The 22,670-nt window shown below is 39.5% G+C and overlaps 1 protein-coding gene across 1 annotated transcript in view; it reads right to left on the bottom strand.

The window, feature by feature from the left end:
• Window positions 1–22,670, bottom strand: part of DMXL2 (Dmx like 2) — a 1,902,820-nt gene that overhangs the window by 747,635 nt on the left and 1,132,515 nt on the right. The window contains exons 27-28 of the mRNA XM_044076363.1: window positions 3,346–3,511; window positions 1,694–1,958 (exon numbers count right to left, since the gene is read on the bottom strand). Coding sequence (XP_043932298.1) covers window positions 1,694–1,958; window positions 3,346–3,511 — 431 coding nt within the window. The remainder of the gene's footprint in view (window positions 1–1,693; window positions 1,959–3,345; window positions 3,512–22,670) is intronic.

Genomic DNA, 22,670 nt, shown 5'->3' on the forward strand with positions numbered 1-22,670 from the left:
ACTCTCTCTCTGCTTTTCCCGGTTAGGGGTCGCCAAAGCAGATCACTTTGTCCGCTCATGATTGGCAGTGGAGCTTTTACCGTGTCGAGTTGCCTGCCCAGCGCTCAACCTTCCAGAGAAGGCGCACACATGCACATACTCACGTCTAGGGCCAATTTTAGCGTGTCCAATCCACTTGCAGCATGTCTTACATTGTGAATGAGCTTCTGGTCTCCAGGAGGTACTTAATCAAAATGAACTTCTCGAAGGAATATGTACCATGTAAATTCCCTCTAGCTAGTCATAAGCATTTACAGTTGTAAAATCAACATACTACAGCTGAAGCTAGACTGGTATAAGTTATTCAATAGGTGTGCTTTAGTTTTCAGGCCACATATACTAGAACAAAGTACATATGTTGAGATATACCATGAACATAACCTTTTCTTCCTGCTGCAGCCTTGCACCTTTGTTGCTGTTTTCATCCACTGAGATTGTAACCAGTAAACTGTATATATCCATCACCATTTCCCTCACCTCCTAACTAGCATGATGGCTAGGGTACATTTGCTACACTGACAGATGTTTGCAGGAATCCATACGATTTCTGCAGCCAGTCCACCACTACTTTAGCACTGCTTGAAACAGCCTTCAATTCCACCCTAAATATGTTACATATATCTGATGTATGGCAGATAAAGAAAATTAGGCTGCTTAGCCTAAATTTGGACATATGTAACATTCTGCCACACTTCAGTCTCTCTGTTCACCTCATCTTTTCTCTGTAGGTCTCACACCCTCTTAAATACCTCTGTAGATTCCCTCATAGGTTCAAAGGTTCGTAGGTAAGTACTAGGCTAGCTACCCTTGGAAGCCATTTTCAACCTAGCCAATTTTCCTCAAGGGTGAGAAACAAACCCTGCACCTTGTGTCTGCAAGGTTACCAGCTTAACCGTTATGCCCTCAGTGTCATCTATTCTGGCAGTCTATTCTTTGGATCAACAACCTTCTATCTGAAGTACTTTTGCAGATTCAGGGATTAAACTGGTCCCTACAGTGATCTACTGTACCTCCAATTACATCCTCCATGTTATCCTAAAACAGGCAATGTCCTGGGATGACCATGACCATATCTCAGTCTTGTTTATCACACGGTATCGCAGGAAGACCATGGCAATATCTTAGCCTTGTTTTATATTTGCCCCTGTTTCAATTATACATGCCATGACTACCGCACTTTGAAGCAGACCAGTCAACTACAATTCTAGTAACAAAAATGATCCTGACAAGGTGGTATGCCTGTTAAAAAAACATACTTATACAGTTAACAGCATTCTTACCATTTTATATATGAGGAAAAAAATGGATTTGATGGTCACAGTAAGCCCCAGAGCCCTAAAGATGAAAATGGAACAGAGATCCCCATGTGATATGGAGGAACATGTCAAACTAAAGTTTGCCAGCAATCTGAAGAACTGGAAACAATGTGCTAGATGTGTACAATAAAGTCTAAATCCTTACACCAGATAAACAAATTCACAGCCACCCAAATATTTACTTTCTTTTGATTATTTTAGCTTTTAAGTAGAATAGACATGTCCTGGTTTTAAACATAAAACACACATCAATCTATTTAAATAATAATTTATGAAAAAAATGATGCAATTCTATCAAACAGACAGTAAGTACCATATGAAGGATTTGCTCTTCTTACCTGGATTTTTATCATCTTCTTTTGGTATCTGTTCAAGTAAAGTATCCAGAGCTCTTGTATATTCTTTCATTATCCAGTATGCAATACTTCGCAGAAAGGGGTCAGGATGCATTTTGCTGCAGGAGAAACCTGATCCATCTCTTTTACAACCCAGAACTCTTTCATAAAGAATGGATTTATAAGTAGCAGATGTTTCAGAATCTGATTCATATAAGCGGGCAATTACCATAGCTAACTGAATATCTTCCATTTTCTCAAGGCAAACCTATAAAAATATAATGAAAATACAACAGATCATTTTATATAAAACAAAGAATACTAAACTGCTGACTCTTGTATAGCACTCCAACTGTTGTCAGTGAGAGAATTTATAATGCCCAGCAAGCAAAATTAGTCTATGTCTAACAAGCAAGCAATATCCAAAATAACCACTTGGGCCAAAATCTACTACACACAATAAGTAGAGGAAAATGGGAATTCAGTGTAAAAACAATTATGTAGCAAATAAATAAACTGAATACAAGAGCTATGCAGCAAAAAAAATAATGGATTACTGTTCAAAGAGACAGGATAATGGAGGAATTCAGTCTATACCGAGTAGAGTTGTATCAAACTGCAGACCTCACAGAATGGTTCACCTGTCACTACAGGTCCCTGAACCATGGACCAAAACAGCAGATTCAGCAAAGGCTGGATGCAGTTTGCTGTGAGAAGGTGCATTACAAGTATATCAAACAAACAAAGCAAGTGCCATCAGACAATAATTTTAGCCAGTTAAAAGATGGATAGAAAAGATGTGAAGATATGGTTTTACTTTTCCAGGTACCACTATACATCATTTCAGCAGCATGGAAGATTAGAGGTATTGTTAGAGGGGCAGCCAGTGTACACAAAAATCAGATTAAGTACTTGTCTGTTGTGTACACATCTCAAACAGAAATGCATCTACTTGATTCACATGGTGGTAGTAAGGTAATGAGAGAGATTAAGACAAATGAAAGGGAAGGAGTATACATAAAGGACTGGGAAGATAGGACATTTTTCATTATAGGACAAGACAAAAAGGTGTAGAATGATACAGATACACAATAATTACAAAAGAGGTCATAAAAAGGCATAGTTAAAGAGAAAATCAAAGTGGAAGGCGCACATGACATGGGTGTACAAAATTATGAGAGGGGGCTATGGGAAGTAAGAATTAAGAAAAAAAAGATCAAGATCAGCACGGACTATCACATGGTCCCTTAATAAAGAACACTAACTTTAGCCATACATGAAGAACTATGTCTTTTCAGGGAGAGTGCCACAGTCACAGAATACAATACCAGGACAACAGAAACCATCAAGAGGGCAGGGCATACTTGGAAAAAGAAACAGATGAAGGAGTAAGACTGCTGCAATATGCAGCTGCACCCATCAAGTGAACCTGATGGATTACTAGGCCTCTTTCTGCTAGCAAAAGAATGTCTACAAAAATGATAAACCTTATTCAAAGACATAACTCACATAAAGTCATCATAAAACCAGAACACTTGAAGACAAATCTCTGAAATTTGAAATACAAACTGTTAGAGTAAAAGTAATAAAAATACATCAGTACTGAAGAACAATAAAAATTCACCATGATTATACAGCAATTGCACAACTGTTACCTCTATGGCATCTTTCAGTGAGCCAGCAAGCAAGAAAAATGCTGCAGACTGCTCAAAACGTTGTTTCCCTAGTAAAGCAAAGGCATTTTTCAAAGCAGCTTTACGCCATCTGTCTTCATTAAAATTATGGCTGAAAAACTGTGTCATCTTTTCGTCATGCTGAGATCTGAAAAACATTAAACACATCTTTAATTTAAGAAGCAGTTTCATGTTCTGTTGGTTTACTGAGTTTATGAAAATCTGACCCTTATTTCAAAGCTAAAATGACCAATAAAACAACAGAACACTATGATAACCATGACAAGTACAAATAAGAAGTTATGTTTACCAACTCTGTGAAAGGTAGAGTATCAGTGATGATGCAACAGAAAAAAATCCACATATCCAGAAGCTCTAAGGATCTGGGGAAGATGTCTAGGCCAAAGACCATTTGTAGCATTAACCCAGGTCGAAGAGCAAAAGCTACAGTCACAGTGTCAAATACTCTAGTACATTTGATATTATTTAAGGCATACAAACAACAGAAATTACAGTGTCATCTGTGACACAGCAGCTTTTCTACAACTGCTACCAATAAAGTCATACAATGTGAACATGATGAGTTCAGCCTGGGTTATGTATTTACATGTACACTTACATACACAATACTGCATTCTCACCATTTTGCAAGAATAACTCTTTTTAGAATTTTAAGAAGGAAAAAAGAACAAAGTAAAAACAGAAGTTAATCCTAATCAAAACATCTGTATCAAGAGAAGTCTGCTAGAAAGTAATGTGACTGCGTTTTAAAGGGGAAAAGATGGGTAATATGGAAAGGAAGTGTTTTAGTATTACTGGAGCTATTTCTGAAAAGATCCATTTAGTGCACAATATTAAGTTAAGACTTTTTAGGGAGTAACAGTCTAAATCATTTGAGTAAAGGGAATAATGGAAGTTTTTTTTATTTTAAGTTTGTGTGAAAGAAGGAGGTAGTAATTTATATGCAATAATAAAGAAGTGAATTTTCTAAGAAGTGGGGCTTCTCTGTTAAAGACAGACACTTTGTTGTAAGTAATTGCTATGTAAATTGTTATTCACTATGTAATCCAATGTATATACTGTCTGTTTATTTTAACTGTGGAGCTTTTCTCCCCGGACCTACGTCCAGTTGGACACTCCCGGTCAACAAATTTAAATAAATAAATAAATAAATAAAAACTTTGCATTCATTAATGTCAGACAATGATGACTGCTGTTATCTGACAAGGTAATGAACCTACAAAACTTTACTTGTGCTACTTGACGAAAAAAATTCAGTCACAAATACAACAGATCTAACTATAGTTTTTAGAAGGTTTTTTTGCAACTAAAGAATAAGATTATAAAGCTAATATCTATAACATACTGTTTATTTGGATAAATTCTTTTGTCTGCTGACAGGAAGTTCAAGCAAAATGTTTACATATTGAAAGTATGACACTGTAATGAAATATGGTTAACTAAGGGGTCATTTATATTAAGTTACATGGAGGTGGTCTTTCAGCAGTACCCAAAAGTGTAACTTAATCGGTGTTTACTGTAAGGTGATTATTATGCTGTGATAAACATTGTGAAAACTGTTCTTTAGTTACATATGCATATGTTAAATCTATTTTCTTGTTCTCAGAATAAAAAAAAATCATCTGCACAGAGTTGTAAGTCATCTGCATAGAGTTAAACTAAGGCTAAGATCATCAGTGGAAGGGAGTTTGTAAGCAGTGAAAATATAAACAGACCCATCACTGAGCCAAGAGGTACCCCTAATGTAATGATGGATATGCCTGGGAAAATATGCTTCCTCTTTTGATTTTTGTTACTGTCCTGCTGATAACAACAGTCTGTGCACCATGACTAAGTAACATACAAGAACGCTAAGCTAGCTACTCTTCAAATCAGAACAAGTTTAACTTAGTCAAAGACCTGCATAATGTCACCAGAGATGAGGAAATTTGCATCAGCATTATTCAGTATATAATCAGCAAGTGTAAATAAGGGTGATGTAATGTGATTATATAATGAATGGTCAAACTGTTTCAAGATCAACACAAAAAACATCGACCATTCATTACAGCAATAAAACAACAGAATAAAATAACACTGAAAAAGGAAACAAATTTCCTTATCTGATGTACTACTCATAAATCTACCATACATTTAGCTCAGATTTGTCTGAATAGTGACAGTCTTATGAGAAGGGCTTTTTGTAGGGTAAGTTGCACATTAAGTTTAAGGGCAGGGTTAAGATTAGAATGTTCCCCTGTTCCACCCTAGTAATACGTGCTAAGCCTAACACTGCCCCTACATCTAATGTGAAGCATACCTTAAAAAAGCTATTCTCATAACACTACCACTACACAAGACAACTTGGACACTTACCATGCGCGCACACACACACACACACACACACACACACACACACACTACATCTAATCCCTAGCACATACACTTCTCTCACACACAGTAAATCTACCCTTACCCTAACCCTACAACAGCTGCACACAGATTCCCTGCCTAAACACATCTCTGTGGATCAACTAGAACTTGCCCAAGTCGGATATTGCACAAATGCTCTTTCACTCAATTATGACGGCTCACTAGAGTTTCACACATTTGCTTTGCCAAAGTCGTTTGTATGATTTCTGATGACAGGGGTAGGTAAGATGCAAACTGTGAAAATGAAAATGAAACAAGCTACATTCTTTAGAAAAAACAGCTCTGTTTCACTGGCACAGAAATTACTTCTGAGGGTAGAAAAGAGTTTAGTAATAAATGTTTTACTTCAAACAGAATTCTGGAAAAACAATAAGAAATGGAAGATGGATGAAGGCCATTACTGTAAGGTGGGGAAATTAGCTGCTTAGGGATGAAGTAATTCTGATGAAAATTAGAAAGATTATGAGCTGATAGATTATTAGAACAGGAAATGTCTGAAGTGCCAACTATAAACTTAATTTCATCTCAGAATATCTTGGACATGCTAAGAAGAAGACAGGGAAATGGCTTTAGCTAATAATATTTACATTTTTGCTCTCTTTGCCCTCGGTGTGTTATTTATCAGCCCTCTCCTGGTCAATTGACCCATTTGTTCCCCAACATTGGGGGGTCGACCATGACAAACCATCATTTAGACAGCCATCAAGGGAGGTCCAAGACTTTTGTTGTTTCATTCCCTAGTCTCAGCATACACTTGGTGAAGTGGAAGGGAGGCAAACGTGCAATGGGCTGATTGCAGAAGCTGTCTCCTCACTTCTATTAATTAATTAATTTATTTATTTATTTAATTAGTCTGCTTACCAGGGTATTACACTGACCACAACAGACCATTTGCAGGCACAGCTAGGGTGAAGACATTCACAAAAAAAATAAAACAGAACTAATTCACAAACATGGAGCAATCATGGACTCAAAAGGTTTTACATGTTTTTTTCCATCCAAGCTGCCCTTCCCACTCCCTCTCAGACATAAGCAGTGGTTTCCCCAGTTTCCACCAGGAAAAACACACCATCCAGTATGCCTCTGAGTGTATAACACTCTCCATTCTCCAGGGTAGGTGAGTAGGCCACACCCCTTCACTCCTCCCCCTTCTGCCTAGCTCCTCCATCGCCAGGTTGCTAACTGAACCTCAGTCACCTGTGTCACAGTCAAGGCTACAGCTCTCTGTACTACAGAGCCAGGCAGCTAACAATATTTCTTGAAATTGTTTACAGGTAGAGAGAACTGTTAAGTTGGGACTGAAGCAGTGTGTATGCATCCAGGATCACCAGGCTTTATCCATTCTCTGCAGTAATGTTTTTAAAGTAGAATTGAGCCAAGGACATTCACAGATTCCTAGACATTCTAAGGTCACAGAGTCTTGTGACCATACATGCCTTGCCAGTATCCCCCCTCAGACTGCACCTCCTTTTTCCAGGAGGCCCATACCAGTCAATCCCACAGCAAATTTGTGAATACCTATCAAGTCATCTGGTTTATGTTTAAAGGAAGATAATGAATTGCACTGCTTAACATGCAATGGAAGTTTACTTCAGAGATTTGGGAGGCACTGGGTTATAAATCACCATAATTTACCTACCTTTTGGTGATGATTTGAGTCCTTGATTCTAGTACTGGAGGAGATATTGGACTTGTGAAGAAAAAGGAGGTGCCAGGCAATCAGGTTTCTAATGAAATGGTAAACGAGAAAGAGATCTCTCAAAAGTCTATAAGAAACTGAATAAAGTGATAGAGCTTAAAACCTCTCCTGGCAGCTCATAGCCAGCAATGTTTTTTTTTTTTTTTGCTTAGAAATCTTTGGGTTTTTTCTAATTGATTGACATGTTTCAAGAGATACATTCTAAAGCAGACCACTGTACTCAATAAACAGCCTGATCAATACCAAGTATAATGAAGTTATTTAGACTATAATGATTCTCCTTTGGCAATTAGCTAGGCTAAATTAAAGAAGTTCCTGACAACAGTCAATACAGAGGGCGTTATCAACCCAAGTACTTAGGTACCTAACTACATTTTATTTTGTAGTGCTGTACTGTCTCTATGGTAAAATAACAGAAGATGTTGCCTACGAGTGGTGTTGACACTGACATTCCTGCCCTCTGATGCAAGTAAAGGGCATAGGTTGTTTTACACAGTAATGAAGGGTAACTGATCCCCTTCTCTGTCAGGCATATACAGCTTTTATGAATCCAAAGTCTGCTATATGACAACAAATCCATTCTCTTAGCTTTGCCTTTCTGGTGTAGTTTGCACTACACAGTCATAAGATTCTATTAATATTTGCATATGTAGATAATGCCTGCCTACAATACTATACCGTGAATTAAGTACAATCCAACTGCATTAAAAAATTATTCCTCATATTCCTTAGTAGCAATATGATATATGTGTGCATGCCATTTTCGCATTAGTCTTTCAATTCCTTCCTGTCAGTAAGGATATGAAAATGAATTCTCATTGCACTGAAGTCTGCCAATTACCCAAATGCATTACGCTTTTATGTTATTTACTTCCACAAATGCAATATGTGCCAAATTACAACACAATGCTGAACCATATTATTATTTATTTATTTATTTGCTTACTTTTTTGAAAGGAAGGAGTAAGTTTCTTCATATACTGTTTTTTTTCTCATAGTATAAAAATATATAGTTTATGGTATAATCAAGTTGATGCTGAACATGTCAATGGAGTAATGTTTTGAGAGGTTATTCAATGGCTAGCTACAATTTAATCAGCTTCATAGGAATTTTCCTTAAGATTCCATTATAATATTTATCATAGTAAGCTCATATAGAAATGTCAGATGGTAAAAACTTTAAAAGGTCCCATCAAAAGATGTTCAAAAATATCTTCTAAAATTGTGAGGTTAAAAATGTTTAAATACTATGTCACTGGCTCTCTCTCTCATGTTGAGTTTAGCTTCTAACCACAGTTCTTGAAAACACTCCTGTCAGTCCTCAGTGTTGATGTCATGCCTTTCAGTTTTCTTTACCATGGCCTTTAGTCAGCTCTAAATGTATGTTGATGAACACCAGCCATATATTTTTCCCTGTCAGATACTGAACCAGTGTCTACTAACTAGATTAACACTGACAGGAATGAAGAATTAAAAGGTATATAAATGAGTTTCCACATTGTTTCTGTCACCTTCTCAATTTTCTAATTATTTATCATTTTTTCTACAACTGTAAACTGGAAAGCTGATCCGGTACAAACATTGTGGTCAGCCACAAACTAGGCCAACTGAAACATGCATAAACAATTAAAGATGCCTAAAAATAAAATACACAGACAAACTGGGATTCAAAGAGAATCCCTCTGTGAGTGTAAACGTCTGTTGCAAAACTAGCCAGTTTTTGTAACTGTGAAAAATTGTGATCCAGAAAAAGATTAGTCTTAATGTGGAAAGAGCTCATTATTGGCCAATTTGCATTCATCAGAAATGGATGCTGTTACCAGTAGTGCGAATCAGCAATTTGCTACAGTAATCACAACTGGTAATCCATGCACTGCTGTGGCACATGCACCACTCATTCACTCTCCCACAAACATGCAAACTATCAAACATGTGTGCATACATACAGAGGGACAGCCATACATACAGAGAGACAGACACACACACACATCCACAAACCACATAACTGTCCCTAATTTAAATGGCAGACAGAGTTTCATACTTATTATTTATACCTTCTTGCAGGAAAAGTCCGTTTTTCTATTAACTTTTTATATTAGCTAGATAATATTTCAAAAGTGCCCATGACACTTCCCCTCCCCCATACGACAGCCTTTACTTGTTACTCTTGGCAGAGCTGAGAAGTATGGAATCCCACCCAACACATAAACACATGTGCACACATAGAGAATCATCGCCATACACCAAATACCCTCCTCAGACACACATCTATTCATTCCACACACACACCTATTCTACCTATCACCTTACTAACCCACCTTCTGCATCCACCAAGGCAGAAACACACACACAAACACGTGCATTCATGCACTCTTGTGCATCCGCGCACACGCACACACACACACACACACACACACACACACACACACACACACACACACACACACACAAATACTCACTCACTGACTCACTCTATTGAGACCACACATACCCTTACAGGCACAAATACATTCTGCCACACATGTATACACACTCACCCCCCCCCCCAACAACTTCCTCTTTGCTAAACTTCCCCGTGTTTACCTATGTGATTTGTCCTTTGAAAGTGATGGATGATAGTGGCCTTTTGGCCATGCTAACTCACACAGTCAAATGACTCTCAATATCTCAGCTTTGTAAATCCCTTATCGCAGGTACTTCCAGGGAGACCACAGGATTAGTTATTATGCCACCCTGCCCAGAATGCCTCATTAGCACAGAAGTAGACTGCTGAGACAGATCACCATGCAGTTTAAGACTCATTGGTAGGACTGTTTAACAATCAGAAAAAGCTACTTCCAGATGAAAAAACAACCAAGTTTGGGCTTGCCGTTGGTGGTAGCACCTTCTGAATCCCTGGGAACCTATGTTATTATGAGGTCTTCACAACAATAAACCTAAAATGCTATAGTTTCTATACATGATTTTGAAAGTAAGATTTCTGTTAAATTACAATAATTTAACCTGAAAGAGAGTGCTAATGTTGTTGGATACAACAGCATTTTATCCATGATCATTGAAGCAAGTACATTTATATTTTTACTTTATCTTATCCTTCAGTTATAATTTGAATTGGTTGCGACTGCTATATTTTTAAGACTTTGTGGGATAGCATTCTAGTTCGTAAATACAATTTTGAAAATGAATTTCTATACAATAGCTAGAGTAAATGGTTGTCTGTGTAAGAGGGCATTTTCTTGGCTTATTATGTTACAGTAGGCTGTTTGTCTTCTTACTTTGTTCCCAAAGATGGACAGAAATTACTGCTGAGTACTTAAACCTTTTCTGTTACTGTCAACCAAATTAATTTGCCTAATGCTTGGCAATGGTCTTCTCTATAATGGGACGGGTAAATAAATCACATTATTTTATTTTTGTTCTGTGACAAGTGGTAATGGCCTTCTGGTGCTTCTGATGGAAAAACACTTTCCCAAATGTATAGGGCAATGAGTGTTTCTGGACATCACTATCCTTTCCCCTCCCATTCATTAGTTTTACACAATGCTACTGCAATAACTCTGTGATGCCAGTGGATGGGGGCACATGTCAAAGCAAAGAAACTTCAAATGTGGAATCCTCTACAGACGACAAATACATATACATAGTTAATGCAACTATGCACAACAAAATCAGGTCTGCAAAACTGAAAAAGAAATAAATAAAAACAAACACTTTAAAAAACATTTTGTTTGCAAGGAACAAGCCCCCAGCACCCTGCATGTGGGAGACTTTACCCACTCTATGCTCCTTTATATAAATATCCTAATTTTAAAACTACTCAAGCACAAGGAAGGAGCAAAATCTCTAAAGAACTAAACTTGCAAAACTCTCAACAACACCAGTATAGTCAGGAAATCACTTTTCAATATCACTTGAGCCACCACACAACTGGGGAGAATGGGGTCTGAATGGGGAGATGAAAAGCAAGCAAAGGAGAGTAGTAGTGCTGAAACTGAATTCATCTTCAAGTCTTGGTGAGTACCTTTGCGAGGTGGACCCTGTTTTCACAAAATCTCACCAAGGCAAAACTGATATACAGACTGTATTTACATAGTATATATCATGGACAAGCATAGGTGAAAAATTAAAAGAGGTAGCTGGGTGTACAAAACCCAGGATAAAAATCTGCCCAATCCTGGTAGGCACACTGGTGCCAGGACTGGAAAAAATGACAGAGTAGAATCCTCAAAATATGGAAACATTTCTAAAATGGGGCCAGGCCAGGACCAGGGGGAGGAATGGCCCCCCGTTGTAGAAGGAAGTAGCACTCCACAAAAATCACAAAAACTGATAGCCAAAGAAGAGCCATAAAGACGACACAGTGGACTATTGAGGATAAGAAAGAAATTATATATTGTTACTATTATGCAAAAAGCCCAAAATTTCCAGTCACAAGAAATACAAAACAATTAAGAGAAATTAGAGTAAAGAAAGATACTCCAACAAGAAAAACTGTCAGAAGCTTCAAATGAAAATTTGCATTCATTAATACAACAGATTTGTGAAAAACAGTATATAGGATCAAGAAACTTTGATCTGTTTGGAAAAAGAAGAATCTAAGGAAGTGCAAAAATATAAACAACAATACCTAGATATATTTGAAAAGTATAGAAAAGAAATATGGACTTGGGAAAGAAAGAGAGATTTGATATGGTGCAATATTTGTGCAAAGGAGAAAGCCAAATTAATCAATATAAAGAAGGCAGCACCAAAGCTATTCGAAGAGAAATACAGGCAAAGGCATCTGGATATGGAAAGTTTCACAATAAAAAAAATAGTATCACAAAGATGGAATATTAGTAAAGCAGACATTAAAAAAATAGAAGTTGAAGTTATGAAGTGCCTGTGAAGTGAAGAATTTGGTTTAGAGGGTTTAACACACGTAACATCACAGCATGATGGAGTGAGTCCCCAAAGTGAGGAGAAACAGGAAGATCAGGAAACATCTGAAAAAGAAATATGAACATGGGAAAGAAAAAGAGATTTAATATGGTTTAATATTTATGTAAAGGAAAAAGCAAAATTAACCAATACAAAAACTGCAGCAGCAAAGATATTTGAAGAGCAATACAGTCAAATGAATCTGGACATGAGAAACATTACAATACAAAAAATAAGAGGGAAAAGTAGAAAAGGAGATTAATAATGGAGAAGTTAAAGAAATAGAAACTGAGGTTATGGAGTACCTGCAAAGTGAAGGAATCAGTGTAGAAAATTGAATACAGAAAGCACCACAACAGGACAGAGTAATGGATATCCAAATTAAGGGGAAACCAGTGGAACAGGCAGCAATTGGTCAGATGCCATATCAAGATATTTTGGAGCCTTCCACAGGTAACCAGTATAAACATTCACTTGAAGCTAGACAGCAAGGAAAGGAAATGGAAAGTCTGATACAGTCAATGCTGAGGAGTGACAGGCCAGTGAGTTCCCATATGACAGAGTAACAGATGGCACAGGATAAAACTGAAGAGAAGGTGCCACATGGAGATGCTATAGAACTTTCTACAGAATGCCAGCAGGAAATAGAAAACATGGGATGTACCCTCAGTCTGGAAGAAAATGAGCTAAGAGAAGAGTTGCTTGATTTAACAGACATGGATAGGTATATTAAGATCAATGAGAGAAACACACTGCAGAAGGTCAATAAACCCCAAAACCTCAGAAGACTGATAAAACAAATGAATGCAGTAATTAGGACTGTTCATAGAGAACCATGTGATAAAACAGAAGTAAACAGGATATATAACTTGTGCTGCTAAATTAATAACTGATAAAGTTCTACCACAAGAACACAGGGTAGTGAGGGAAAGGAAGGGGAGAAATCGAATACCATCCTGGAAATAACGAGTAGAGAAAACTATAAAGCAATTAAGACAAGAAGTGTCTAAGTTAGAAGACTACAGAAGAGGGAATAGATCAACAAAAATTCCAAGATAGATGAAAAAAAGCAATGCATAGTATTAAAACAGACCAAGACCTATCATGCACTATCACAAATAACAAACTAAAAATTTTCGCACAGGTAGAAAAAAGTACAGTTGTGTACCTACCATAAATGTAGATGTTAGAGTGTATTCACTGTTGCAGTCATTACTCTAGGTTTTTCCTGTTGGCAAGCTACCCTCAGTCAGCCTGGTACACTGACGTCAGGGAAGAGGCGACAGCAACCAACGCCAGACCAAGACTTTGGAATTCAGGCTGACTGAGGGTAGCTTGCCAACAGGATAACCCTAGAGTAATGACTGCACTTCTCTATTCTATACAACCTATGTGGTCTATTTGCTTTAGATGAAGGAAATGTTTACTTTAATGCATGCATGTTTATTGGCATAATGTATTTAGCCTACCCTTTTGGGGCACCTGACATCTGGGGCAAGAAAAACTGAAGAAAATGGCGTTGGCTGCATCTTTTATACCGATAAGACACAGCAAAAGAAAGGGGGATGGTGGGAGAGTAACCTGGACTGCAACAGTGAATACACTCGAACATCTACATTTATGGTAGGTACACAACTGTACTATGTTCATCGTGTTTCACTGTTGCAGTCATAACTCTTGGGTTAAATCCCAAAGCTGAGGATGGGTGGCTGGGCTAAATAGGATTAGGAGAGGCTATGGGGCCCTGCAGAACTGCAGTGGCAAAGCCCGCTCTGGATTTAGAGTAGAGAGGTAAGTAGTAGTGCTTTGCAAAAGTGCGCACTGAACTCCAAGTTGCAGCCTCTAAGATGTCTTTGGTTGGTACTCCTCTGAGGAAGACTGCTGAAGTGGCTGCTGCTCTGGTTGAATGTGGCCTAATGCCCTTAGGCACTGATTTGCCATGCTGTGAGTAGCAGAAATTAATGCAATGGCCTATCCATTTCGAAATAGTCTGTTTTGAGATAGCCTTTCCTTGTGATCCTGCAACATATGCCACTAAAAGTTGCTCGGTCTTTCTGAAAGCTTTAGTTCTGCCAAAGTAGAAGTGTAGCAGTCTGTGTATGTCCAAAGAATGCAGAAGTCTCTCACCCTTGTTCTGTGGCTTTGGATAAAAGGTAGGCAAGTGAATGGTTTGGTTAAGGGCCACACTGGACACCACCTGAGGCATAAATGTAGGGTTCGTCCTCAGAGAAACCGTGTCTGGATGGAAAATGATAAAAGGTTCCACAGCCATGAGTGCCTGTAACTCAGAGACTCGTCTTGCAGAGGTTATTGCTAGGAGCAGAGCTGTTTTCCAGGATAAGAATTTTATATCAGCTGTTGAGGCTGGCTCAAAAGGAGGCAGTGTGAGTTTTTCCAAGACATAATTGAGGTCCCATGCAGGTATTGGTGCTCTCCTTGGAGGTCTTATGTTTTTGGCCCCTCTGAGGTACTGCCTTATTAAAGGATGAGAAAAGATAGGTGGTTCCATATTGTAATGGGCTGAAATGGCAGAGGCATGAATCTTAATTGATGAAAAGGATAGGCCTTTGTCCAGCATCTCAGTTAAGTATTGTAAAATCTGAGGAATATTTGTTACAAACGTGTCAATTCCTTGTTCCTGGTTCCAAGCACAGAATCTCTTCCATTTTTCTGCATAAGATTTTCTGGTACTGGGCCTCCTGGCCTCCAAAATAACATCCATCACAGCTTTGGAAGAGGAGTGTTCTGAATGGCTACATTATCCACCATGCTGCCAGATTTAAGGTCCTGAGTTGGCTGTGCAGAATCTGATTGTTTTGTTGGGTCAGTAAGTGAGAAATATGAGGCAATGTCCAGGCTGGAACTTGAGACAAGTTCTTTAGGATTGGGTACCAGTGCTGGCATGGCCAGTCTGGGGCAATCAGTATCATTTTTGGCTTCTCTTGTCTGAACCTTAGGAGTACCTTGGGGAGGAGAGGCAGTGGAGGAAAGTCATATACTGTTAGGTTTTTCCAGCTGAAGGATAGGGCATCCACATTCCATGCTTGCTTGTGATAAGTCCTTGTGCAGAATCTCTGTAGCTGGCAGATGTGAGGGGAGGCGAATAGATCTATGTCTAGGCATCCCCATTTCCTTGTTATCATGCTGAAGACTTGTGGATCCAGTTTCCACTCGTGGGGATCTATGAGGTTTTTGCTTAGTTCGTCTGCCAGAGTGTTTATTTTTCCTGGCAGGAATTGTGCTTGCAGGTGAACCTGATAAGTCAATGCTGTGTCCCACAAAGTCATGGCTTGTCTGCAGAGTGGGTAGGAATGTGTGCCTCCCTGCTTGTTTATGTACCACATGACTGTAGTATTGTTTGTCTTTATCAGTAGTTGTCCTGGATGAAGTAGATCCTTGAAAGCTGTCAGGGCATTCTGAACAGCTAGCATCTCTTTTTGATTGATATGAAGATGCATCTGGCTTGCGGGCCATGTGCCCTGAATACATTTTCCTGCCATGTGGGCCCCCCAGGCATAATCTGATGCATCCGTTGTTGGTGTCTGCCTGGCTGTGGGTAAGGTGAATGGTTGTCCCTTGTTGTGGTGACAGGCCTGTGCCCACCATCAAAACTCCTGTTGCAAGCAGGGAAATGAGGGTAATTAATGTATTCAGGCTGTGGCAATGTTGAGTCCAAACACTTTAGATACCATTGTAGTTTCCTCATATGCAGTCTGGCATATGGAATTAGCAGAATGCAGGATGCCATGAAGCCCAAAAACTGCAGAATTTTTCTTGCAGATAACTGGGTCTTTGTTGCCAACATTTGAAGTAAGTAGTCAGTTGCCTATGTTTGTCTGGCATGAGATAAGCCATCTGGGCAGTTGTATTTAAGCTTGCACCAAGGAATATTATCTCTTGAGAGAGTACTAGTTTTGATTTCTTTTCGTTTACTGTGTACCCTAGGCAAGTTAGTAATCTTTTTACAAATGCCAGATGCTTTAATGTCCCTGTTCTCTGCTTGAATAAGGCAGTCATCCAAGTAAGGCTATATTTGAATTCCTCTTTGTTTGCAAAATGCAATTACTGGTGCTAGGCATTTTGTGAAGACCCTGGGCGCAGTAGATAAGCCAAAATGGAAGTGCAGAGAATTGGTAGTGCATTGAGCCAGCTATGAATCTGAGGTATCTTCTGCAAGACTGTCTGATTGGGACATGCAGGTATGCCTCTTTTAGGTCCAAAGTTACGAGCCAAGACTTCTTGCCCAGCATGGGCAGTAGCTGCTGCAGAGTCAACATTTTGAATTTTGGAACGTCCAGAAATGTGTTTAGAATAGACCGGTCTACTATTGGTCTCCAGGCTTTGTCCTTTCTGGGCACCAAGAAAAATCTTGAGTAAAATTCTTGTCCCTGCTCTTGTTGTGGTACTCACTGAATGGCCCTCATGTCCCTGAGGGATGAAACTTGCTTTTGTGCCTCTGCCCATTGATTGTGTGGCAGGTCTGGCATACCTTTTGTCCTTGGCAGGGTGTGAAAGTGGAACCTGTAGCCCTGAGACACTATGTTCAAGACCCATTTGTCCTGTGTGATCATGTGCCAATTTTGTGAAAACAGGTGGGAGGTTGGCATAATGGTTAAGGTGCTTACCTTAGAAACACAAGGTGCAGGGTTTGATTCTCACATGGGGTAATTGGCTAGGCTTAAAATGGTCCCCAAGGACAGTTAGCCTAGTACTAATCTATGAATCTATGAATCTATTGCTAGTTTTCCCCCTAAGGGAGCTGCCAAAAGATAAGTGTTTGGTTCTGGCAGAGGAAAGTCATTGGGACTGTTTCCTGTATGGCTGTGATTTGTCTTCTCCATTTTTGGAGGCAGAAGCACCCCATTGTTTAGGCCTGTATGAGCCTTGGGGCTGGGATCTGCCTCTGGGGCATCTGTATCTGCCTCTTTGTGGACTGTCTGACACTGGAAAGGAACAATTCTTTGCAGGCCAGTTCCTGCTAAATCTGGGTGGCTGCACCTGTAAGAAATCCTTAACTGTCTGCATAGATTTTGCTTTGTCCTCCACTTTCTTCAACACCTCTTCTGCTTTAACACCAAACAAAGTATCATGCTGTAATGGAGCATCAATACTTTTGCTTTAACATGATCAGGCAGATTCTGTTCCTTTAACCAAGCATGTCGCCTAATGACAGAACCCGTAACAGCGTCCCTGCAAGAGGCCTCCAGATAATCAAAACCACATTGCAAAGTATGCTTTCCCACTTGTTCAGTTGCATGCAATAAATCCTGCATTTCTTTGTTTTCTGCACATTTAAAATTTGTTAACATTTTCTGTTTAAGCAGTGACAATAAGTATTGTTGATATTTAAGCATATGAAATTCATAGGTTCATAGATTAGTACTAAGCTAACTGCCCTTGCGAGCCATTTTAAGCCTAGCCAATTATCCCTTGTGAGACTCAAACCCTGCACCTAGTGCTTGCAAGGCAAACACCTTAACCATTAGGCTACCCTCTCCAACCCATTGACAATTTAAAGCCCTCACAGCCAAGGTACCAGAAGTGTAAACCTTTTTCCCCCATCTGTCCAGTGCCCTTGAATCCCTATCAGAGGTGATAGGGTTTTTTGCAGTGGAAGCCTTGACCCCTTTGGGACCCTGAGAAATAGTTTCAGGGTCAGCAGCAGGGTTTTTATAAAGAAATTTATGTGAATCTGGAACCCTGTAGTATCTGTCTGGCTTAACAGGTGCAGGGGGTAAAGAGTCAGGAGACGGGTCGGACTCTGAAAATACATCATCTACAATGTCTAAAACAGGAGGGATAGCAAGAGGCCTGTGCTGAGGTAGCAAAAGAATATCTCTAAGCCTTTTCTTAGATTCTGAGTAGTCTTGGCTCTCCCAGTGGAAGTGCTCCCTCATGGTATGCAGGGTTTCCCCAAAAGACAAATCCTCAGGAGGGGAGGCTGAAGGGATAGATTCTTCAGCATCGGAATCCTCATAGGGAGGGAGAGAGTATTCTTGGTCAGAAGAGGAGCCAGAGGAAATGGAAACCTGATCTGAAGATTCATATTCTGTCTCTTGCCTAGGCCTCTTCTCAGGAGGGGGATGGGAACCCCTGATCAAAGTAATTAGGTCTTCTGCCATTTTGAGCATCTGTTTTTTAGGCATGGAGGCCTGTCCATTGGCTTGCTGTACTTGTTTCTTTGTCTTTAGTGGTGCTTTAGTCTTTGCCTTTGGAGCTGTAGTCGGTTTTATATATAAATGTGTAGGCCTGAAAACGCCCTCAGAAGCCGATATCTGCTCAGCTGCTCTGGACCCATCCGAGGGAATATTTTCCAAGTGTCCAATACCTATAGTTTCCAGAGGCCTAGTCTGTTCCATGTGGGAGTCGGAAGCGGCCTGCGGCTCTGAGGTAGTGGGCGTCAGGAGCTGAGAAGGCGCCTCACTGAGAACCGGTGAACTGGCGACTGGCTTAGAAGAAGCCTCGTTGTCAGTTTTGGACCTCGGATGCTTTTCCTTTTCCTTGCGGTTCTTGTGAACTGCAGTAGTCGGATGGCTATCCGACGACATTGTGTAATTAAATCTTCGGCCAAAGTAATGAAATGCAAAATCATACAGACGCTTAATAGTGCGTTGGTTAAATCTAGTGCAAAATCTGCAATTAGCTACATTGCGATCAGGGCCTAGGCAAGGAATACAATAAGAATGGAAGTCCTTACGAGGTATTTGCTTCCCACAAGAAATACAATTATTAACTTTTTCCGAAATAGGTCTGGAGCAAGAAAAAAGTTTCCCCAACGGGGTACTTAGCTTTAAATGAAGACTTTGGATCTGAAATTCGAACACGAAAATCTCAGGAGTCGTCCGACCGGCACTTGCGAACTGCTTCTGCTTCGGGCACCGCGCGGCAAGAAAGACTGAAGAAAATGGTGTCGGCTGCATCTTTTATACCCCTGGCGCACTGACGTCAGGGAAGACGCGAGAGCAACCGACGCCGGACCAAGACTTTGGAATTCAGGCCGACTGCGGGAAGCCTGCCAGCAGGATAACCCTAGAGTAATGACTGCAACAGTGAAACACGATGAACATCTTAGAAGATACACACTTAAATATAAAGGAAAAGTATAAAATAAGCAATTTATTAATGACCCAAAAAAAGTTTTATAGAAAATTGGGAAACAAGGTAAAAGGAATTGAAAGACCACCAAATAACAGGAAATAGACACATTTTGGAGAAGTATCTATGAAGATCCTGTGGAACATAACAAAGATATAAATGGATAGAAGAAGTAAAAGAAAGACTAAAAAGTTAAAATGTGCAGGATATGAAATGGGATGAAGTAATAGCCAGGGAGATTTAAACAAAGTTAAGAAATGCCTCTAACTGGAAAACCCCCAGGCCCAGATGCAGTACTGAACTTTCAGTTAAATGCACGAAGATTTAGCCATGAGTAAAAACTATACACACACCTCGAACAGATACCAACATGGCTAGCAAAAGGCAAAACAATTCTCCTACTTAAGAGTGAATCTGCAAGCTACCCTAAAAATTATAGACCAATAACTTGCCTTCCGACGATGTACAAACTATACATGGGGAACGATGTTGATAGAGTTTACACTCATTTAGAAGAAAACTCAATTATGGAAGTAGAACAAAAGGGCAAAAAAAGAAAGTCATATGGAACAAAGGCTCATTTGTTGTTAAATAAAGTCATACTGGAGAACTGTAAAAAAAGGGAAGAATTTAAGTATGGCATGGACTGATTATAAAAAAGCATCTGATAGTATCCCACATTCATGAATAAAAGAGTGCTTAAAAATGTATAAGACACACACTACACTGACTACATTATAGTGACCATGAAACAGTGGCAGACCACTTTGCAATTAAGCCACGATAAAGGAAAGATTATTATCCCAGGGATAAAAATTCAAAGGGAATATTCCAGGGTGACACTGTCACCACTGGTATCCTGCTTTGCCTTCTGCTTTGCCATTAACCCATTAAGCTGTTTACTTAACAGCGTAGGCCATGGCTACAATTTGGCTCCTAAAAAACAACAAAGTGTAAAGACTTCTCATTTTCTCTTTGTCGATGACTTAAACTGTATAGCTCATCAGATGAGGAACTGAAAGCACAGCTGCAGGTTGTCAAAACTTTTTCAGATGATATAAGAATGTCATTTGGTCTTGATAAGTGTGCAAAAGCAACCTTTAAGGCAGGAAAACTGCAGCATCAGGAAAACATTAGTTTGGAACAAGAATGCAATATAAAAGAACTGGAGCAAGAGAGAGTGTATAAATATTTGGGAACTGATGACGGATCAACCATAAAACATGAACAAATGCGAATAAAACTTAGCAAGGAATACTTTAGAAGACTTAAATTAATTCTGAAAACAGAGTTGACATTTAGGAACAAAATCCAAGCTATAAACCAATTTACACTTCCTGTCCTAACATACAGTTTTGGAGTGACTGACTGGCCCCAAAACGTGCTGAATAGATCAGACAAGAAAACAAGGGGGATGCTTCATGCTCACCAAATGATTTATAAATGTATACCAAGATTACATATTTCCCATTCCGAAGAAGGGATGGGCCTCCTTGAAACTGATTACATATATATAGATCTGCAACTGTGGGACTCCACACATATTTACTGACCTCACAAGACCCAAATGTAGTGAAAGTTTTGAAACATGAGGAGACTAAATCTAAGATGACTTCTCTGCTTAACTTAGCAATAGTATAAAGGCGTTAAGCAGGAATGGAAATCAAACTAGACGTAGATAAAAATCAGGCAGCAACTGAATGTGCCAAAACACAAAGGAAAGAATATAAGGTGAAGGACAAGATGAGAAGGCAAGAAATGTGGAAAAAGCCTAACTATAGTTACAAGTATAGAAAACTTCTGGAAGAACCTCATGTTGATCAGGAACAAACACAGGAATGGTTAAGGAAAGGTGAATTCAAACCAAGAGACGAAAAGTTAATATTGGCAACCCAAGATAGTGGGCTACGTACACACTGGTTACAAAGTCTATTGAACATGTGGAAGAAATAGACAAATGTAGGTTTTGTAAAATCTGAATTGGAAACAGTCACACACCTCGTTGCTGGTTGTGACATACTAATGGCAGGAGGACTGTATACTAAAAGGCATAACAATGTGGCAAGACTGTTGCACTGGGGAATGTGCAAGCGTTATGGTATTGAAGTGGATGAAAAACACTGAAATCATGAGCCACAAGGCATCATAGAAAATGATGAAGTTTATATCACATGGGATCACCCATTACCAACAGTTCAAAAGATAGACGCTAGAAAAAGTACAGTTTTGTACCTACCATAAATGTAGATGTCCGAACTGGATAGCATCTGCAGTCATAACAAATGGGTTGTCATGTCGTCAGGCAGCCCTTCGGTCGGCCGGATTCCAAAGTCTGGGTCCGGCTTCGGCTGATGTCGCACTTCACCCGACGTCATCTCTGCTGGTCTTCGGGTATAAAGGCATCAGCCGACGCCATTTTCCTCAGTGTTTCTTGCCCCAGATGCCAATTGCCCTCTTGGAAAGCTAAAATTTTGGATAAATGCCAATGTTTCCAAAATAGTAGAAGGCAAACACAAAAAATAAACATGTATGTACATATATACAAACAAATACACCATAAGAGACTCCCCAGCTAGCTATTAGGAGGGTAAATACCTAGGAGTACCACAGAGGGGAAGGAGGGAGGGTAATCCTGACTGCAGATGCTATCCAGTTCGGACATCTACATTTATGGTAGGTACAAAACTGTACTATGTCCTTCATGGATGCATCTGCAGTCATAACAAATGGGTAGAATACCATAGCCAAACTAGGGGAGGAGGAATAAAAATTATGGTGTAGTCAGGATCCCTTGCAGTACAGCAGTGGCAAACCCTGCTCGGGATCTAGAATATAGAGGTAAATTATAATGCTTGGCAAATATATGCACGGAGGTCCAAGTAGCCGCCTCAATAATGTCCTTGGTTGCCACTCCTCTTAAGAAAGCTGTGGTAGTGGCTGTAGCCCTTGTAGAATGAGGTCTTATGTTCTGTGGAATTGGTTTTCCATGGTAGGAGTAACAGAATCTTATGCAATTTCCTATCCATTTGGAGATTGTCTGTTTGGAAATTGCTTTTCCTTCCCTTCCTGTTGCATAGGCTACAAAGAGCTGGTCAGTTTTTCTGTTACCTTTGGTTCTGTCCAGGTAGTAGCATAACTGTCTATGTACATCCAAGGTATG

The sequence above is a fragment of the Protopterus annectens genome, chromosome 7.part0 (assembly GCF_019279795.1).
Source record: "Protopterus annectens isolate FY-2018-M chromosome 7.part0, PAN1.0, whole genome shotgun sequence".
NCBI lineage: Eukaryota > Metazoa > Chordata > Ceratodontiformes > Protopteridae > Protopterus > Protopterus annectens.